The sequence below is a fragment of the Enhydra lutris genome, unplaced genomic scaffold (assembly GCF_002288905.1).
Source record: "Enhydra lutris kenyoni isolate GAN:26980312 unplaced genomic scaffold, ASM228890v2 scaffoldscaffold16, whole genome shotgun sequence".
NCBI lineage: Eukaryota > Metazoa > Chordata > Mammalia > Carnivora > Mustelidae > Enhydra > Enhydra lutris.
In genome coordinates, this window is record NW_019154100.1 from 194,166 (window position 1) to 215,480 (window position 21,315).

A 21,315-nucleotide genomic window follows, 5' to 3' on the forward strand; every position below is an offset into this window, starting at 1 on the left:
TGGCTGGTCAGATATGGCCTTAGTATGTTGAAATATGTTCTCTCTATACCCATTTTATAGAGAATTTTTATGATTTTTTTTCTTCCTCATTATTTAAATTTGCTTCTTTTCTTAAAAGTATATAAGGCTAACTTTGGAGAACAGTGTGGAGATTCCTCAAGAAATTAAAAATAGAGCTTCCCTATGACCCTGCAATTGCACTACTGGGTATTTACCCCAAAGATACAGATGTAGTGAAAAGAAGGGCCATCTGTACCCCAGTGTTTATAGCAGCAATGGCCACGGTCGCCAAACTGTGGAAAGAACCAAGATGCCCTTCAACGGACAAATGGATAAGGAAGATGTGGTCCTTATACACTATGGAGTATTATGCCTCCCTCAGAAAGGATGAATACCCAACTTCTGTAGCAACATGGATGGGACTGGAAGAGATTATGCTGAGTGAAATAAGTCAAGCAGAGAGAGTCAATTATCATATGGTTTCACTTATTTGTGGAGCATAACAAATAACATGGAGGACATGGGGAGATGGAGAGAAGGGAGTTGAGGGAAATTGGAAGGGGAGGTGAACCATGAGAGACTATGGACTCTGAAAAACAACCTGAGGGTTTTGAAGGGGCGGGGGGTGGGAGGTTGGGGGAACCAGGTGGCGGGTATTAGGGAGGGCACGTGTTGCATGGAGCACTGGGTGTGGTGCAAAAACAATGAATACTGTTACGCTGAAAAGAAATTAAAAAAAATTTTTTTTAAAGTATAGAAGGCTACAGATATCCCTTAAAGTGCTACTTTAGTTGTATCTTTTAAGTTTGATAAGTTGTTTTTTATTTTAGTTGTTTTAACTAAAATTTTCCAATTTTTTGACCAAAGAACATTTGAAATACAAATTTTAATTTTCAGACATTTTCAGGGCTTTTGTTGGAGTTGTGATGGGCAATATGGTCCACATAAAATTTGTTTCTTGAAATTTGTTTAAAAATGGCCTAGAATTGGTGATTGGGTCCTATATTCATTAGATTATGCTTATTAATGGCTGTTCTGATATGTATATCCATTCTTATAAGGATTCTTTCCTTATATCCTTATATCTTTTCCTCATATCCTTTCTAATAAGCTTCATCTCTTTGAGTTGATGAATTAAATTCTTTCATTGATATATCTGATTTTTCAGATGTACCTTGAATTTTTGCTTTCTGGTTTTTGAATCTAACTTAAAAGATGCATCTAAGTTTTGAATTCTTAGATTTTCCAGAAATAATGAATTTTTTTGTCAGTATGTAATAGCCATAAATACACAGTAATTTTTTTTCCTTAAAGCCCATTTTGTCTGATGTAAATAGAGTCCCACCACTTTTCTTTAGGTTAGCATTTTTTAGTATATTTTTATTTTTTTAACCATATTTCATCTAACCTACATGATTTCCATTGTAAATGCATCTCAGTTTAGAGACATTAATACGTGAGAAAATATTTTGACAGCAGGTGAGATGTCATCAGTTGTGAGCTGTATCCTGATTTCAGATATGTTAATATATAAAAAATGTACAACAGGAATTTATGAAATAGAGTGCTTTTCAGTCTTTTTGTGTCCTTGTTTTTTTAAGTATATCTTTTTGAAGTAGTACTTAACTGGAATTTTTTATTTCCAGTGTAGTTAACATACAGTGTTATGTTAGTTTCAGGTGTACAGTATAGTGATTCAGCAGCTCCATATATTACTCAGTGCTCATCAAGATATCTTTAACTGGAATTTAGAAAATTAGTCTAAAAGGCTTTATCTTCTTTTTTTAATTTAAATTCAGTTTAGTTAACATATAATGTATTATTCGTTTCAAGGGTAAAATTTAGTGATTCATCAGTTGCATGTAACACCCAGTGCTCATTAAACTGGGGTTATTAGGACATTTACTGATACATTTGGATTGATATCTATCATTGTATTCTTTGCCTTAATTTTTTTTAAGATTTATTTACTTATTTTAGAGAGAGAGTATGGGGTTAGGGACAGAAGAAGAGGGAGGGAGAGAATCTTGAGTAGACTTCCTGCTGAGTGTGTAGCCCAGTGTGGGGCTTGATCCCATGACCAGGAGATCATGACCTGAGCCTAAAGCAACAGTCAGATACTTAACTGACTGAGCCATTAGGCGCCCCATACTCTTTGCTTTCTATTCTACATTTTTTTCATTTCTTTTTCTACCCTTTTTCTATTTCTCCTTTCTGTATTGATTTTTCTTCTCCTCCTATTGTATCTCTCTACTAGTTTACAAGTCACATACTATACTTTTCTTCTTGTATTGGTACTCCATTAATTTTAATATGCATACTTAAAAGTTAACAAAGTCTAAAGTTAATATCTTTACTACCTATCTATATAAATGAGGACTTTGCATTGTTGTAACCTTAGTCATTTCATTCTTGACATGTGCTATTACTGTCCAGAATTCTAACTCTCTCATTGATGTATTTAAAATTCCACAAAGCAGGCATCACTGTTACTGTTTCATGCTCTCAATATTTGTTTAGGCTTACCCAGAAGCTTAAAATTTTCTTTGCTCACTGTTTTTTCTTGGATCATTTCCTTTTTCTTGGAGTATGATCATTAATTCTTTTAGGAGAATTTCTTGGTACAGCTCTCAGGTTTTAGTTTTCTCAGTATGTGCACTTATACTGCCCTCTTTCTGGGAAGATAATATTGCTGGATACATTAGTCTAGCATAGCAGTTGTTTTTTTCTTACCATTTTGAAATAATAATTGTAATTTCTTCTTTTTTATTAACTCCCTCTCCCAACTGTATCTGCCTGTTATTTTACCCATTTAATTTCTAATGTCAAATATAATTTTTTTAGAAGTTTTTTGGTCTGTTTTTCAGAGCTGGAGGTTTATCATCAGCCACTGCTTTATTTTCTCTAGTCCACTAAAAGCCATGGCTGTGACAGGCAACTTTCTTTTGGTATGTGTTTTTTTACTGGTTTGTTTCCTAGATCCTGGCTGAGCATGTCTCATTGGAGGTAGGACTTTTCCTTATGCAGAGGTCTCTTGTTCATATTTGCAATATACTTGGTCCCTGGACTCCAGAGCCCAGCAGGTATAAACACAGACTTCAGAAAATGAAATATGTATCTTTCTTTGATGCTTATGATATTTTCCACCGTTAGATCTCTGTAAACCTATGAAATTATGATTTCTGAACTGGATTTGCTTTGAGCCATATTTTTTTATGTGCTTTCTCTTTCTTTAGTTTTAATTTCAATTGTTCTGTTTTCATACGTATCTTGTAGACAACTTATTGTTGGTCCTTATCTTTTTTTTTTTAATGTTTATTTATTTAGTTTGGAAAAGAAGAGAGAGAAGCTCAAGAAGACTCTACACTGATCACAGAGCTCAGTGCAGGGCTTGACCCCATGACACATGAGATCATGACCTGAGCCAAAATCACGAGTTGGACGTTTAACCAAGAGAGCCACCCAGGCACTCCAGTCCTTATTTGTCTTAATTAAACTTAAACATTTGGCTCTTGCTGTAAGGTTTAACCCATTAAAGATTTTTATAACTTACTTTGTATTAGGGATTATTCTGCCATCTTATTTTTTGTTTTGAATTTACTATTTACTGTATTTTCTTATTTGTGTCTCCATTTGACAGGTCAGAGGGTTTTTTTTTTAATATTTTGAAGATTATACAGAATATTTATATGGTATTTTTTCTTATGTTAATATCATTGCTTATATTTTTAAATGTGTTTTTCCCTGTTTTTCTTTAGTATAATACCTCTTCTTTCTTCTAAACCAGATATCCATTTTAGTGCACTTCTTCATTTAGTTTCTTCTTCTTTTTTTTAACCTTATTCTGTCCTCCTCTACCAAATGGATGTCATTAGGAATTTCAGATATGGATTGTAGAGTGTTTCCTCTGCTTTACCTCTGCCTCTCCTTCTTCCTTCAATGGAAAATGCTTGGGAGTGACCAGTTTTTCTGAATCTCTTATTATCTCCTCTTTGCTAAAGTTGAACTGACCTTGAACACTGCCCTATTATACCTCACTGACATTAGGCTGGTTGTGCTGTTTGTCTGCACAGCAGTGGATACTGGACAGGCAGTCATCTACTTGAGACAGTGAAAAAACTCATCTAAAAAGTTCTTTCCAACACATCTAGGTTTTCTGGTTTTCTTCTCTGGAAATCTTTTCTTTCTTCTCAGAATATTCTCACAGTTCTTATGTTAATTCTTTAGGTTTACAAACTTCAGGTCAACTTCTATAGCATCTTGAGGCTTAACTCCTTGAGAGGAAGTCAGCAGTCTATACTAGATTGTCATTTTTTTCAGAAAGCTAAAGTCTTTATAATATCATTAATATAATTGTATATGGAGTGCTAAATATTTTGGAGTTGGCTCACTGGTAACTTACAAAATAGAGAAGTATTTCTTAATGGAATGAAACATATTAACTTTAGTTTTAAAATTTTAATATCCCCAGTTCTGACAGCATCAGCAGTGACGAGGAAGAGCTGAGGACTTTGGGAAGCAGTGGTAGTGAAAGCAGCACTCCAGAGAATGTCGGGCCTCCTTTCATCATGGATGAGAATAGTTGGTTCAACAAGTGTAAGAGAGTTAAACAAAAGTATCAGCTAACCCTGGAACAGAAGGTATTTATCAGTTGCCAAAAGTCATTGATTTGATTCTCATTTTTGCCTTTGGACTGTCACTTCCAAAAGATCTTTTAACTGAATATAAGTGTTGACCCATTGCTACTTCCTTTTTGTACTTGAATTGTCCTTGTCTTGATGAAAAATCGTGCAGGGTTTTAAAAGAGGCTTTTGTTTGTTCGACTTTTTCTAATTTTATGTTTTAATATAAAAATTAGCCTTTAGGGGCACCTGGTTGGGTCGGTTGGTTAAGCATCCGACTCTTGATTTCAGCTCAGGTCACGATCTCAGAATTGTGGAATTGAGCCCCATGTTGGTCTCCACGCTGGGCATGGATCCTCTTAATTCCTCTCTCTCCCTGTCTCTCTCTGCCCCTCCCACCCTCTAAAAAATTATAAGTTAAATTTTAAAAATAAGCCATTTATTCCTCTGTATGTCTTTTCATTTATATGTTTGAGATTTTAACGTTTATTAGGAGGGTAAATGTAAAGCAGACAAATATGAAAAAAAGAATTCTATAATAATATCATTCAAGATAGACCTTAAGGCAAAAGCAATATTAAGGCTAAAGAAAGACATTGCCCTTGAGAAAAAGAAACAGTTCACCAAGAATGTGAACATGGTGGAGATGAATAGAATGGGTGAAGGTGGTCAAAATGTATAAATTTCCAGTTTACCCACTGCAGGCAAACATCTTATTGAACTTCAGGGAAGGGCTTTAAAGGATGGACAACATATGTTAAATTTTTGTATTCAATTAAAATGATTATTTTTTTATTATTTCATCATTAATACTTAGAGATTATTTCATTGAAATATGGAAAGAATAGCATTTAACCTACTCAGTATTGATCTTCAAGGTATACATTAGGATTTTGTGGTAGCTCTATCTTGTTGGTACTGTATTTTCAGGGTTATCTTGAAGAACTCTTACGACTTCGAGAGAACCAGCTGTCCGAGTCTGTATCCCAGAATAAAATACTACTTCAAAGGATTGAAGATTCTGATCTGGCTCATAAATTGGAAAAGGAACAATTAGAATATATAATTGTGGAGCTTCAAGATCAGCTGTAAGTGAGATCCTTTTGGGAAAATATTGGCAGTATGTAAACATAAGAAAATGTCATGTTTTGACATAGGATTCAAACTCTGAGAAGTCTAATTGTCTACTATTAAGTTCTTTTTCCCTTACTCTTTTTAAAAAGTTTACTCTTCCTTTTTTGTGTCATAAAAGTAATTTATGCTCATGGCAGAAGTATTACAAAATATAGGAAGAAAATAAAAACTATCTTCAGGTGTGTGCTACCCAGAGTTAACTCCTATAATTTGATGTGTATTCTTTCAAATGCATATACATAATTTTAAATTATCTATTTAGTTATTGATGGACTTTAATTAGTTGATTCAAAAGATGGGATATAAAACCAGTACCACTCAAAGTACAATAATTGTGCAGTGTTTGTTCCCATGTGTGCCAGAGTATCACTAAGCACAGTTTAGTATAGCTTTTTTCCATAACAGTAGTTTTTCGGCTTTTTGGTCTTGGGTTTTGTTTTTTTCCTGAAGAAAGGTATGTATTGGTATAACCTCCTTAATTTGTCACTATTCAAAGCACTTGTACTAATCATACCATTTCATCAAACTTGATTTTATCAAATAATTGTTTATGGTGAAAATCTTCTCGCATTAATATTTATCTAATCTGAAAAGATTATTTAAAAAGTTTTTATTTTGAAATAAGTTCAAAATTTCAGAGAAGTTGCAAGGATAGTATGAAGAATAAGCCCTTTCTTAGATTTACCAAATTTCAGCACTTGGCCACATTTGCTCATAATTCTCTCCCTCTTGCATACATCACAACTCTTTATCACATAATACTTCAGTTGTGTCTTTCCTGAGAACCAAGATATTCTCTTATATAGCCATAGATCATCTATCAAATTCAGAAATTTAAATCAGTGTGATACTTTCATCTTATCCATAACTCATTCCAGTTTCATCAGTTGTCCAAATATCTCTTACTGCAGCTTTGGTTTTTCTGGTACAGGACCCAGTCCAGAATCATGTTTTGCATTTGGTTATTCATTCCTTTAGTCTCATTTCTTCAGTCTCGTTTCTTCAGTCACATTTAACTTAGAACAGTTTCTCAAGTCTTTGTCTTGTATGAAATCGATATTTCTGAAGAATACAAGCTAGTGATTTTATAGAATGTCCTTCAATTTGAGTTGGTTTGCTTTTTCTCATGATTAGAATGAGTTTATCCATTTGTGGTTGGAATATAAGTGGGGTGTCTGTAAGTGTTGGGGATATCATATCCAGAGGTCCATGGAATCTGTTGGTCTTTTTTACTAATATTAATTTTAATCATTTGTTTATTGTGTTTTTCTCTTGGTATAGTTATTGTGTTTCCTTTTGTAATTATCATATAATTTCCAGGGAGATCCTTTGAGACCTAGTAAACATGAAAGATGATTTTTTTAAGTAAAAATCTTCTATTAACTAACATAAAACTTCAGTGTTTTCTAGGAATTTGTGTCTTGGCAAAAAGAATTATGTTCACATATTATTTTTTTCTAATATTTTACTGAGAGTTTGTCCTGTGGAGTATCACTCATTGAGAGGCATATTAATACCTTCCATAACTCTTTGCTTCTGTAAGCAGGGAGAAAAATATCCAGAACTGAACAATGGAGATTTCTAGTTATTTCTTTACAGCTAGAAGAGTTGAAGATAATTTAATTTTTCCTTTGCAATTGATACTGATAGTTTGTCTCAATGTTTTTAACTTAAAAATAATTGTGAAATCAGTTTTTATTTTATCAAAAAGATACTTTCATTTGAAAAATAAAATGTGTCACATTTACTGTACTTTTGATAATGTAAAGGAAAAGACTTAAACTTTTTAGTTTGAAAAAAGAATCTGAGTTATAGTTTTATTACACTTATATGGTAGAAAAGTATCATTGATACTTACAATTTTTAATGCCTTTAAGGATATTTTAATTAAATATTACCAGAGCAAAAAATAAATACTGAAAGTCACCAATCAGAATTAGGCTATTTTCTTGAGTTTAGGGTCAAAGATGTACTTTCACATAACATGGCTATACTCTTAGCCAGGTAAATTGGTATCTTAAAAGGTTCCTTTGTACAAAAACCACTTACAAGGATACTAAACAGAAGAGTAAGATACCTTCCTCTGAGAATCTTCTCAATTCACTACATTAACTGAATCATCTCTAAGATACAGAATAAATACTGTAGACATATTTGTGGCTTTGGGAGAAGGTGGACATTTTTCCCCTTCTTTTCTTGCTGAAATTTTTTGTCAACACTTAGGAAGGCCTGCAATGAAATGTGAGCACTGGAATTCTCTTTGTTAATTCTAAGAAGACTGTAGTGGCCCTGAGAAGATTAAAATTTTAAACGTGTAAAGGAAAAGGTCAGGAGAGGAGTATTAAATGGATTACAAAGCATATAATATTTGCTTTCACATTATGTTAATCATCTTTTTCTGGTTGATTTAAATCCTTTGTCACTTGGCTTATTCTTTTTATATATTTCTCAATGCTTAGATGTATTTTTGAGTAACTGTTAAAGTATGCTTTGTCTTTGAATACTCCTAAAATGTGAACATCCGGTAGTTTTGGTAGAGTACAGGTGAGCATGGTGCACTAGAGGAGCATTCTAAAGCTTTCTTACAGATATGGACTGTGTTCAGACACTGGCTTTGTATTTGCCTATTATTATGAGCTCAGTCTTTAATAATATCTTAGAGCCTCTGTCTCTTTATTTGTAAACTGGAAATAAAACTTACCTTATAGATTACTATGAATATTAAGTGCTATCATGTAAAATACAGTTAGAACAAAGGAAACATTCAAAGATTATTCCTCTCTTTTGGTCTATAAAAACCTTAAAATATCCTTATTAAATACATGTGGATAAATGGTAAATTTAAAATATTTTACTTTATTATGCCCAAATGCTACAGATCAAACAAATGAATTTAGACTTTGATTTTATTATCCCCGAGTTTCAAAATATTTGTTTTTCAGAACCACTTTCCAAATGGCATGTGGATTAATATTTATAATTAAGGTATAGATTTGCGTATATTGGGAGGAAGATATACATGACTACTTACTACTTTACTGGTACCACTTTTAACTGTAATTCTTTTCTTCATCGATTACTGATGGAATACTAATTGGATTATTTTGGATTATTAGTCTTTGACTAAGGTGTATTTGGGTGATTAAATTTATGTTGGTGGAATTTTAAAGTGTCAAAAAATTTTAAATCTCCAAATAATGATTAGGAATAATGCCATTATTTCATTGAGAAATACAGCATCACTCTAGGTTTTTATTTTCATAGTTTTATTGAAATCTGTGGCATATTTTTATTTTATTTAGGTAAGTTTTAATTCAATTTTGCTTGCATGTTAAACTTCATCCAATAAAATAAATACAAGCAAGCTTAATGTATTAGTTACACTTTGAATCAATATATGGAAAGTCTTTTATAAGATTATGAAATGTATTGTTTATGGTCTTATAAAAACTTATTGTCATATTATTTATGCTATCTGGTGGGAACCCTTTTCATTTTTGAGTTTAGTTTTATTCAGTAAACATTTATTTAAATGTATAATTCTGTGCTTGAGAGTGCCAAGAATATAAAAAATAAGAAGGATATAGTCTTCACAAAGAGCTTATAAGTTAAAGAAGTGGACAGATGGACATCATTGGTCACATTGTTAATTGAAGAGAACCATACATGGAAGGAAAGGTTTGTGCTCGTCCACAGGCTTAGATCTATGTAAAATGCTAATTTCAAATCTCAGGACTAGAGAGGCTCAGAATAGTGAGTAAAATCTAAATACCTTTGTCATGATTAATACCATTAAAATTTATAAAAAGGAGTTTTTGCTGTTTGGCTGATGCAGTTTTTCTATTTATGGTGTGAAAAGCTATAGGAATAGTATTGTCCTATAAGGCTCCCTCGTGAAGGAACTGAAGAGTCTAGCTAACAGAAGTAAAGAACCACGCATTGTTAAAACTAGGGCATTGTTATAGTCGAACAGCCATGTTTGTATAGTTCCTTGTAGGTAGTGATGGTGTGATCTGTCAGCCTGCAAACCAGAAGTCAGTGATGCTGTAGCATCCTGCTTCACAAGGTTTAGAGCGAGTGGCATAGATCCTAACAAGAGTGCAGTGATGTCATCCTGGCCCAGTTAATAGTGGACAAATTATGGTAGTTCCTGATCGTGTATATTTTTGGCAGGTAACAATTATTACTAAGAGTTAACATCATGTTAATACATATTGCATACTCTGTTATCCATGTAAACACAGAAAAATAAAGAAGATGCATCTGGAAGAGAAAAAAAACCAGATACCAGATAGTTAGTGTTAGGGTCCGTAATCAAAGGAGCGAGACTGATACAAAGCAAAGGTCAAGCAAAGCTTTATTTCGAGCCAAGCATCGAGAATCAAACTGACCGGTCAGGGCCGTCTCTTGCAAAGAGGCGACCCCTCCCAGCCTCACAAACTAACTTTTATAGAGGTAGTTTAGCCGGGCTATACACAGGTGGCCAATGAGATTGCAATACACAGAGAAAACTGCACAGTCATGCTAAGTCTGCCACACACAGAAAAAAAAAAAATAAATAAAAACTGCTAGGTAACACATGGGTGGCCAATTGAGTTTCAATTCACCCTGGTGGATATACGCGCGCCCCACTGATTGGATGTCTTCATCCGGCCTGCCCCACCCTTGTATCTAGGCTTTGCAAGTAAGTTCCTCTGGGAGGGGCAGGGTCAATCTAAGTTTACTGCATAGGGTCAATCTAAGTTTACTGCATAAACACAAAATGACTCCCTCTGGCCAACCAGGCCCTTACAGTTAGGTCAAACTACACTGTATTGTACTTTCTTGAGTGATAATGGGAAATTACATATTACACCAAGAAATTACAGATTTGATATGGGTGTTATTTCATTGCCTTTAGTTATGATGTTTGATTAAAACTGCTGGCATATTCTTCAGTAGAGCAGATGTCAGTATATTTGGGCAAGGGGCCTACCAACAGTTGGAACTACAAGACAGTGTTTCACAGAGAAGTGACTCAGACTAGAAAAGAGGCTCAATTTTGGCATCCTTATTTAGTAAATGTTTTACACTGAGTACATAAAGGAAGCCTCCTTAAAGTACAATGTGTAAATAACACACATATTATTAATACATAAATACCATTGTTTTGTTCACTTATTTCCACCCTTAGCATGTAGTTGACCTTTATAAAAGATAAAATTAGCATTTAAATTCTAATGCTATTATTATGTTTTAAACTTTTTATTAAAGAATTTTCAAGTGTATACAAAAAAGAGATTCGTATAATAAAGCCCTGATTACAATCACCTAGATTGAACAGTTAGTTGCCAAGCGTTTGTCACATTTGTTTTAACTCTTTTCATTTTCCTTTTCTTTTTTTGCTGAACTATTTTGAAGCAAATCCTGTTCTTTCTTCCCTACATACTTCTTTGCTCATCTCTAAGAAAGTGGACATTTTCTCACATAATCTTATAATCATACTTGGTAAAATTAGGGACATTCTTTTTATCATTTAAGGGCTCATCTGTAACAAATTTCCCTAATTGTCTAAAAAAAAAAAAGCCCAACCTTTTTGTAGTTGCATTTTTGAATTAAGAATCAAAGTCATACATGACATATAATTATGTCTCTGAAGACTTTAGTTTCCCCCATTCGTACTTGTCCTGTTGTTATCTGTTTGCAGACTTTTCCTATAGAATGTCCAGCGTTAGTTCTTTGAGGTTTCTTTCTTTGTTCTTCTCTATTGGTGCTGTCTAGGACGTTAGCCATTTTGTGCATGTGGCTGGTGAGCACTTGAAATGTGAGTTGTGTGAACTGAAATGTGCTGTAAGTGTAACATCCACATCAGACAGCATGAAATAAAGAATTTAAAATATCTCATTAAGAACTGTTTATATTGGTTACATATTGAAATGGTAATGTTTTAGATATATTGGGCTAAATAAGTACATTATTAAAATTCATTCTTTTTACTGTGGCTACTAGAAAATTTTACATTATATATGCCACTCTTCTTATATTTCCCTTGGACAGCACTGATTTGTATCCTCTCTACTCACAGGGGACTGGCTGCTTTAGTGTCTTCGGGGAGCAGATTCTTGGTGCCCTCCCTAGACCTGCTAAATGGGAATCTGTTGTTAACAAGATCCTCAGGGGTTTAACTGACACATTAAAGTTTGAGAATCACTGTTCTGTGCTGTATATCCTGTAAAGTATATCCTCTTAACTCTGGATTAGTGGTTTTTCCACTCTGGTTGGGTATTAGAAGCACTCAGGGAGCTTCTTAAAAATATTTTTTGCGAAAAATAAGGATGCCTGACTGAGCTCACCTTGAGGGACGTTAATTTAATTGGTCAAAGCTGGGGCTCAGGAAGGTGTAAAAGGCTGCTTACATGTTCTGATGTGTAGTCAGGGTTGAGAACCAGTGTCCTAAGAGGCTGGTTAAATAGGAGTTTAACTTTTAGTATTTTGTAGGTGGTCCTGTCCACATCATAACCAAGCACGCTAGTTGTCCCTCTTCTAAAGACTCTAACATTGAACAGTGGATTCAGGTGGTGACAACACTGTTTTTCCTTTGTAAAAGTTTTTATCAGCCTTTCATCTAATAGCTTGAACCAAGAATGAGCACGAACATTACCTGGAGCTGTTGATTAAGTGGGATTTGTAAAATGGTGATTCCTAATTCTTTTCCCTCCATGCACATTGGCTAAAATCTGTACACAAGACCTTTTCCTCACCAGTTAGGACTATAGTATATTATAGGCTAGTATTGGTTGTTGTAGGATATTATATTAGTCCTCACAGGATACTGTTAATTTTCAGAAGAAGATGCTAATGCCCTCCGTGGTTACCAATGAGATGAAGATTTTGTTCTTTGTTTTGCTTTCTTTTTGAGAGTATGCACTTGCTATATAATCACTTCTATAGTGTGAACTCACTTATACAGGATTCACAAATAAGGGGATGATGTCAGCAAAGCGAAGAAATCCCCTTGAGCCATAGTTGATTTTTTTAGGGGTTAATGTTTCTCAGTAAGAAGCACCAACAGAATGCAGAATACACCAACACGGGCAAATACTGCAAAGCACCAACAGGTGGCATTCTCTTGCCGTATGCATTACTCTTCCGTTGTGCGTTCCTCTGCTGCAGGTCAACTTCACCTTGAGGAAGCTCTTTTTGTAGTATACCTCAGTTTTGTGCATTTTGTCTTTGCCTTCATGGTAAGCCTCGATGTCAGCAGCCTCAACCCTTCCCTCCAGTCTTTTCTGTCACATGGCTTTTACTTTGTTGTTGTTGTTAAAGTTGTTGTAAAATTATTGTAATATTTCTTTACTTAATATGAATTTAACCAATATTCTAAATTTGTTTTGGAATTTTATTAATATTGTGACTTTTTCTTAGTGTTCTAGTTAGAAAGTTGAATAGGTTTTGAATTGTTAGCTCCTAACTCTATTCTCCCCATAAGGCCAGTTACTTGCAGTGTGATATTGCAGAACACTATCTTTTATTTTCATGATGATTATAGTTTAAGATTTTTTCGGTATGCCATGTCACAAATGGCACTGGAGTATATCCTAAGAATTACAGATATAGATATAGATATAGATATAGATATAGATATAGATATATAGATACATATATAAATGCTAAGTGGAAAACAAAGCAAAGGTTTGTTGCAGTGGTGGTAGGAATTTTGCTACTCACTCTCAGGACTGAATTCATAACAGTGGGCTTCAAATGTGCTGCCTTACCAAATTAAAAATTGCTTTGTATCACTCATCTTTTGGATTGCTCAGGAATACTTCGAATCACAGATATTAAATCCTAAGTGCCAGGGGTCATATGCCTTATATATCCAGCTGCCAAAAGTATATCCTCATGGGCATCAGCATAGCCTCTGAGGTAAGTGAGAAAGAAGCAAAGTGAGGGAAAGAGGATAACACTCAACTTTGGAGACACAGGCCAAAGGACTGAACAAATGAACAAAATAATAGACTTGAATTGACTAAGCACCACTATCAGAATAGAGATTATGGAATTCTAGATCTTTTGTAAAACTTGTAAGTAGCAGCAGACTTGAGCCTAATCTCTGAAAGGAAAAAGACCAAACTGTGGAAATCTTATTTCTCTCTCTCTCTCTCTCTCTCTGTTTTTTTTTTTTTTTTTTTTAATAATGAATGTTATATTCAGGTCTGAAAAAAACACAGAACCTCATTTTTAAATCCAGTTTCTCTGTATTTACAAGGAATCTTAGGAATTTGAGAACAGAACTGGAAGGAATCAGGAACACTAACATTTAAGGATTAAGTGGAAGAAGGTACCTCCACTGAGACCAAGAAGGAACAGCCAGATACATAAGGAGTTTTATTATTATTTTGTAAGAGAAAAATAATTTATATTAGATTCACTTAGGAAGCATTAAAAAGTAGCATTGCTTGGACCCCACCATCATAGAATCTCATTTCATTGATCTGAGATGAGACTAGGTATTGGAATTTTTTAAATGCTTCCCCAGTTATTTGAATATATAGTCAGGGTAGAGAACTACTAGACTAGAAGTTTGTTGTGATGTTTAGCAAAGCACAATGATATTTATTATGGTCTTAACAGAATTAAATTGCTTCCCTAGACATGAAAGCTACCTAAATGTTTTATTATTTTAAACAAGAAAGATGCATTGGTATTTAATTTCTAATAGCTTTTATAATTAAAATTCAATGAGCCAACATATAGTACATCATTAATTTCAGATACAGAGATTAGATATTCACCACTAATATATAACACCGAGTGTTCATCGTGTGCCTTCCTTAATGTCCATCACCCAGTTACTCCATCCCCCCACCCATCTCCCCTCCAGCAACCTTGAGTTTCTTTCTGATAGTTAAGAGACTCTCATGGTTTTTCTCCCTCTCTGATTTCTTCCCGTTCAGTTTTCCCTCCCTTCCCCTATGGTTCTCTGCACTGTTTCTTATATTCTACATATGAGTGAAGCCATATGATAATTGTCTTTCTCTGATTGAATTTTTTTGCTCAGCATTATACCCTCCCATTCCATAGACATCAATGTAAATGGTAAGATTTCATCCTTTTGATGGCTGAATAATATTCCATTGTGTGTTTTTGTATATGTGTACACACACACACACACACACACACACACACACACACCCCATATCTTTGTCTATTCATCTGTCGATGGACATCTGGGCTCTTTCCACTTTGGGCTATTGTGTACATGGCTGCTATAAACACTGGGGTATAGGTGCCCCTTCAGATCACTACATTTGTATCTTTGGGGTAAATACCCAGTAGTGTAATTGCTGGGTCATAGGGTAGCTCTACTTTTAACTTCTTGAGGAACCTCTATAGTGTTTTCCAGAGTGGCTGCATCAAACTCAACACCCAAAAACCAGGTAATCCAGTCTAGAAAAGGGCAGAAGACATGAACAGACATTTCTCCAAAGAAGACATACAGATGTCCAACAGACACATGAAAAAATGCTCAACATCACTTGGCATCAGGGAAATAAAAATCTAATAGTTTTTTTTTTAAAGATTGTATTTATTTATTTAACATAGAGAGAGAAAGAGAGCGAGCACAGGCAGGGGGAACAGCAGATGGAGGGAGAGGGAGAAGCAGGCTTCCCACTGAGCAAGGAACCTGATGTTGAGCTCAATCCCAGGACCCTGGGATCATAACCTGAGCCAAAGGCAGATGCTTAACTGACTGAGCCACCCAGGTGCCCTTCTAACAGTTTTAAAGTATAGTATATTCTGTATTTTCTGTCTCCCCCTGAGGATATTATTTTTCAAAGTTCCTTTTCTTTAAGATTCTGTATTGTCCTTTGGATTTTAAAAAAGAGTAGGCCATAGCTTATTTTGATAATGATAAAATTTGCTGACTTATAGTTCAATATTTGTTTATTCTGCTGACATTTATTGGACCCTTCTATCCTAGGTACTTGGCTTGGTGCTAAGAATATAGAAATAAATACGGTCTAGTTCCTATACTCATAGTGCTTACAGAGGCCACAGTCATAGAAACAATAAGAACAATAAGATGTCAAAGTGCTATGATAGAGTTATGTATGGGATGCAGTGGGAAACAAAGGATTTCATTGTAAAGGAGAATGAACTGGGAAGGGTTTAAGATGGTTATACTAGATGCTTATACTAATTCATTAAAGTGTTTTTGACATTTGATAGACTACTATGGGAAAAGATGGGCCTCCCAGGCAGAGAAGACAACAAAAGCAAATTGATTAAAGATTAAAGAGTCCAGCAAATGTAGGGAGCGGCATGGTGGCTCCTTGTTACTCAAACATAGAGGGTAAGCATGTATGTATGTGGGGCCAGATGAGAAGAGACTTTATATGCCATGCTAAGGAGCTCTGTGGAGTTACCAATATTATATCAGATCAGATTTCCATTTTAGAAAGATAAACCTTTGAAATAATATTTTCTAATGTATAAACACTTATTGAGTATCTACATTCTCATAGGAACTGTGCTAGATACTGAGAATTTAAATGTGAATAAGGGGCCACCTGGGTGGCACAGTTGGTTGAGCATCTGACTCTTGGTTTCAGCTCGGGTCATAATCTCAGGGTCGTGGGATCAAGCCCCTGTGTGGGACTCCATGCTCAGTATGGAGTCTCTTGAGATTCTCTCTCCCTCTCTCTCTCTGCCTCCCACTCATGCAGTCCCCCATCTCTCTCTCTAAAAATAAATAAATAAACCTTTTAAAAAAAAAGTAAAACATAAATCTGAATAAGGTAACTTTGAGGATATCAAAGTTGACTGATAATCTAAATGGTGTGATATGTGTATAGAGATACATATGTATAGGTATAGTAATAAAGGTATGTGCACTTTATGTAAGTAGGAATAGTGGTCCAGAGAAGGCATCACTAAGATGTTGATGTTTGAATAGAGCTTTTCAGAAGCTCTTTAGATCACCATGTGAGAGGAAAAAGAGGAAGGTTATTCTGGGTAAAGAGAAGAGCATTATGGAAATATGGGTACAAAACATATGAGGCAGATTAGTATGATAAAATATTAACTGAAGTGTTAGAAGCAAATAGGTTTTTTGGAAACAATGAAGTATCTTTTACTGGGACTATACATTTTACCTGAGATGGGTCTCTACTAAAAATTAAAATGCTGAAAGAGCAAAGAAAAAAAAAGACAAACCAAAAAACAGACTCTTAACTATAGAGAACAAGCTGATGGTCACCAAAGGGGAGGTGGGTGAGGGGATGGATGAAATAGATGATGGGGATAACAATCTAATTCAGTTTTGGGAGATTATATGTTTCTAGGAATTTATCCATTTATTCTAGGTTGCTCAATTTTTGGCATATAATTTTTCATAATATTCTCTTATAGTTGCTTGTGTTTCTGTGATTTGGTTGTTATTCCTCCTCCTCTTTCATTTCTGATTTTTTTATTTGAGCCTTCTCTTTCTTTTTCTTTTGATGTATGTGGCTAATGGTTTATTATTTGTGTTGGTATTTTCAAAGAACCAGCTCTTGGTTTCATTAAGTTGTTCTATTGTCTTTTATTTCTGTTCTAATCTTTATTATTTCCTTCTTTCTCCTGGTTTGGGGTTTTGTTTATTTTTCTTTTTTTAGCTTCTTTAGGTATAAGTTTAGGTTGTTCATTTAAGATTTATCTTGCTCCTCGAGGTAGTTCTGTATTGCTATAAACGTCCCTCTTACAACAGCTTTATCTGTATCTCAAAGATTTTGGAACATTGTATTTTTATTTGTCTCCATGTATTTTTTTATTTTCTCTTTGATTTCTTAGTTGGCCTTTTCATTGTTTAGTAGCATGTTATTTAAATTCCATATATTTAAGTTCTTTACAGATTTTTTCTTGTGGATTTCTAGTTTCATAGTGCTGTGGTCGGAAAAGATGTGTGGTGTGACTTCATTTTTTTTTTTTTTTTAATTTGTTGAGTCTTGTTTTTTGGGCTAAAATGTGATCTATTCTGGAGAATGTTCCACGTGCACTTGAAAAGAATGTGTATTCTGCTTTTTTAGGATGGAATGTTCTGAGTATATCTGTTAGATCCATCTGGTCCAATGTGCCATTCAGAGCCACTGTTTTCTTGTTGATTTTCTTTTTGGATTATCTATCCGTCGATGTAAGTGGGATGTTAAAGTTCCCTAGTATTACTATATCGCTATCAGTTACATCTTTTATGTTTGTTATTAGCTGCTTTATGTATTTGGGTGTTCCCATGCTGTGTGCATAAGTATTTACAATTCTTACATCTTTTTGCTGGATTTTTCCCTTTATGATTATGTAGTGTCTTTTTTTTTTTTTTTTTTTTTTTGTCTCTTGTTACAGTCTTTGTTTTAAAGTCCAATTAAAAAAAATTTTTTTTTAAATTTAACCTCTGTCCTCACCATGGGGCTTGAACTCACAACTCCCAAGAGCTGCATGCTCTACAGACTGAACCAGCATGAGTACTTGTCTGTTTTGTCCAATATAAGTATTGCTACCTCAGCTCTTTTCTTTGATCTTTCACTTGCATGATGTTTTTCCATCTCTTTACTTTCAATCTGCATGTGTCTTTAGCTGTGAAGTAAGTCTCTTGTAGACAATATATTGATGGATCTTGCTTTTTAATCCATTCCGTCACCCTATTTCTTTTGGTTGGAGCATTTAGTTCAGTTACATTCAAAGTAATTATTGGTAGGTATGTATTTAAATGCCATTTTGTTAATTGTTTTATGGTTGTCTTTGTAGTTCTTCTCTGATCCTTTCTTCTCTTGCTCTCTTCTCATGGTTTGGTAGCTTTCTTTAGCAATACACTTGAATTCTTTTCTCTGTATTTTTTTTACCTATTACCAGTTTTTGGTTTGTGTTTAGCTTTAGGTTTATATATAAAATCTTTGCATATAATAATCTATATTAAGTTGATGGTCGCTTCGATTTGAACCCATTCTAAAAGCACTACATTTTTACTTCCAACCCCCATGTTTTTACATATGGTGTCATACTTTACATCCTTCTATTTCATGAATCCCTTGACCGATTTTTGTATACATACTTAATTTTAGTGCTTTTGTGCTTCCTACTTTTCTTGCTCTTATTTATAGAATTTCCACTCTAACAATCTCCTTTAACATTACTTATCAGGCTGGTTACATGGTGATGAATTCCCTTAATTGTTGTTTGTGTGGGAAACTCTTCATCTCTTCTATTCTGAATGATAGCCTTCTGGATAGACTATTGTGAGCAGCACATGTTTCACTTTCAGCACTTTGAATATATCATGCTCCTCTCTTCTGGTCCATGAAGTTTCTGCTGAGAAATCAGCTGATAGCATTATGGGGTTTCCCTTGTATGTAACTATTTTCTTTTCTTTAGCTGCTTTTAAGATTTTCTCTGTATCACTACTTTTTGTCATTTAATTATTATGTGTCTTGGTGTGAACCTCCTTGAATTGATTTCATTGGGGGATCTCTGTGCCTCCTGGTTCTAGGTTTCTGTGTTCTTCCCAAGATTTGAGAAGTTTTGAGCTATTATTTTTTCAAATAAATTTTCTGCCCCCTTCTTTTCTCTTCTGGGATCCTTATAGTATAGATGTTATTACACTTGATGGTGTCACTGAGTTCCCTTAATCTATTCTTAATTGTTTTCTTTTTCTTTTTTCTTTATCCTGTTCTGCTTGATTGCTTTCCATTACACTGTCCTCCAGGTCACTGATCCATCCTTCTACTTCCTCTAATTAATTCATTATTCTCTTAGTGAATTTTTAATTTCAGTTACTGAGTTCTTCATCTCTATGTGATTCTTTTTTGTATTTTCTGTCTCTTTGTTGAGGGTCTCACTGAGGTCCTCCACTCTTTTTTCAAGTTCAGTGATTATGTTTATGAACATTATTTTAAATTCTCTATCAGACATATTGATTGTCTCTGTTTTGTTAACTCTCTTGCTGTGATTTAGTCCTCTTCTTTCATTTGGGACATATTTCTCTATTTCCTCATTTTTGTCTAACTCTCTATGTCTGTTTCTCTGTGTTAGGAAAGTCATGTGAGTCTCCTGCTCTTGAAAGTAGTTGCCTTATGAAGAAAGGTTCCTATAGTGCCCTTCAGGGCAATGTCCCCTCTTCACCAGAACCTGGAGCTTCAGAGGCATCAGCTATGTCTGTTGCATGCCCCTTACCATTGTGACTGAGTGCTTTTCCCTTCTGTCATCTGCGATGGCACTTTTGCCTGTTTCAAGCAGCATTTGGTCCCTTTGTTGTTAGTGGGTCTTTGGACTTGAGTTGGGTCTGACTAGGCATTTGCCAGAACTGTGGTCACACCAAACGACAGGTCACTCTCTCTTTGTTATCCCCTGAGAGACTTTCATTGGTGGGAGGGGCCTGCAGTCAGACTGGGTGTCTGCCCCCAGGCCACTGCTGGGACTGCAGTAGAGCTAGTGCATGGGTGAATTTCCCTTTCATCAGGGCAACAGTCTTTTTGGAGTGGTGTTGGACACTGTCGGGCTGCTTGCACAGTGCTAGACTTGTGGTGCCTCTTTGGTTGGACTGCTGCCTAGGGCAGGTTGGATGGTGTGGGTCTGCAGAACAATGTGGGGGTGGGGCACACTTTTAATAAGTGTAGTGGGTGAGTAGGTTTGCTATGGGAGGGGAGCTGGAGCCACTTTGTAGAGCTACCCAGTGGAGGTTGGAGGGGGCAGTCCACGGGAGAGAACAGGGGTTCGGGAGGCACTGCTAGCAAGCTACATAGAGAGTGCTTGCAGTAGTTCTGCAGGTGTCTTCATATCCAGGCTGGGGGACAGGGTAAGGAAATGGTACCCATCAGCTCTTTTGTTCTTGGAGAAGTCTCCTAAAGATACCTGCTCCACAAGCACACATTCTGCTAGTAAATAAATTAGTAAATAATCTCCTTTCCATATATCCCAGGTGTTTTTCAAACTGATGTTTCCATGCTATATCTCAATATATATATCTCAATCACAATAGCCAAAAAGTGGAAGGAAACTCATGGATGGATAAAGAAAATGTGATATATGAAGACCCTGTGTCTTTATCCACATAAGCACACTATAGAGAATAATTCCACCTTAAAAAAAGGAAATCTGCTGTTTGAAATAATATGGATGAAACTTGAGGAAATTATGCTAGGTGAAATAAGCCAAATGGAGAAAAACAAATAGTGCATGATCTCACTTATATGTGGAATCTAATAGTCAAATGCATAGAAGCAGAGATTAGAATGGACAACCATTTTGTACCCCTTTGGGCCTGGAGAGAGGGGGAAGTGAGATGATGTTCAGAAAGTAAAATGTTTCAGTTATGCAAGATGTATAAATTATGGAGATCTATGTACAGCAACATGAGTATACTTAGTACTGTATTGTATACCTAAAGTGTTCTAAGAGGGTATATCTCAAGTGTTCTCATCATACACAAGAGGCAACTGTGAGGTGATGGATATGTTAATTAGCTTGAATGTGGTGATTATGTTGTTATGTCTACAAAATCAAGTTGTACATTTTAGATGTATACAGTTTTTAATTGCTAATTATACCT

At 35.0% G+C, this 21,315-nt stretch overlaps 1 protein-coding gene across 3 annotated transcripts in view; it reads left to right on the forward strand.

Moving 5' to 3' along the window:
• The window catches only part of LOC111147344 (RUN domain containing 3B), a 137,591-nt gene that overhangs the window by 93,027 nt on the left and 23,249 nt on the right, over positions 1-21,315 (forward strand). For all 3 annotated transcript variants that reach the window (XM_022503343.1, XM_022503344.1, XM_022503345.1), the window contains 2 exons: positions 4,472-4,640; positions 5,553-5,710. In XM_022503343.1, the coding sequence (XP_022359051.1) occupies positions 4,472-4,640; positions 5,553-5,710 (327 nt within the window). The remainder of the gene's footprint in view (positions 1-4,471; positions 4,641-5,552; positions 5,711-21,315) is intronic.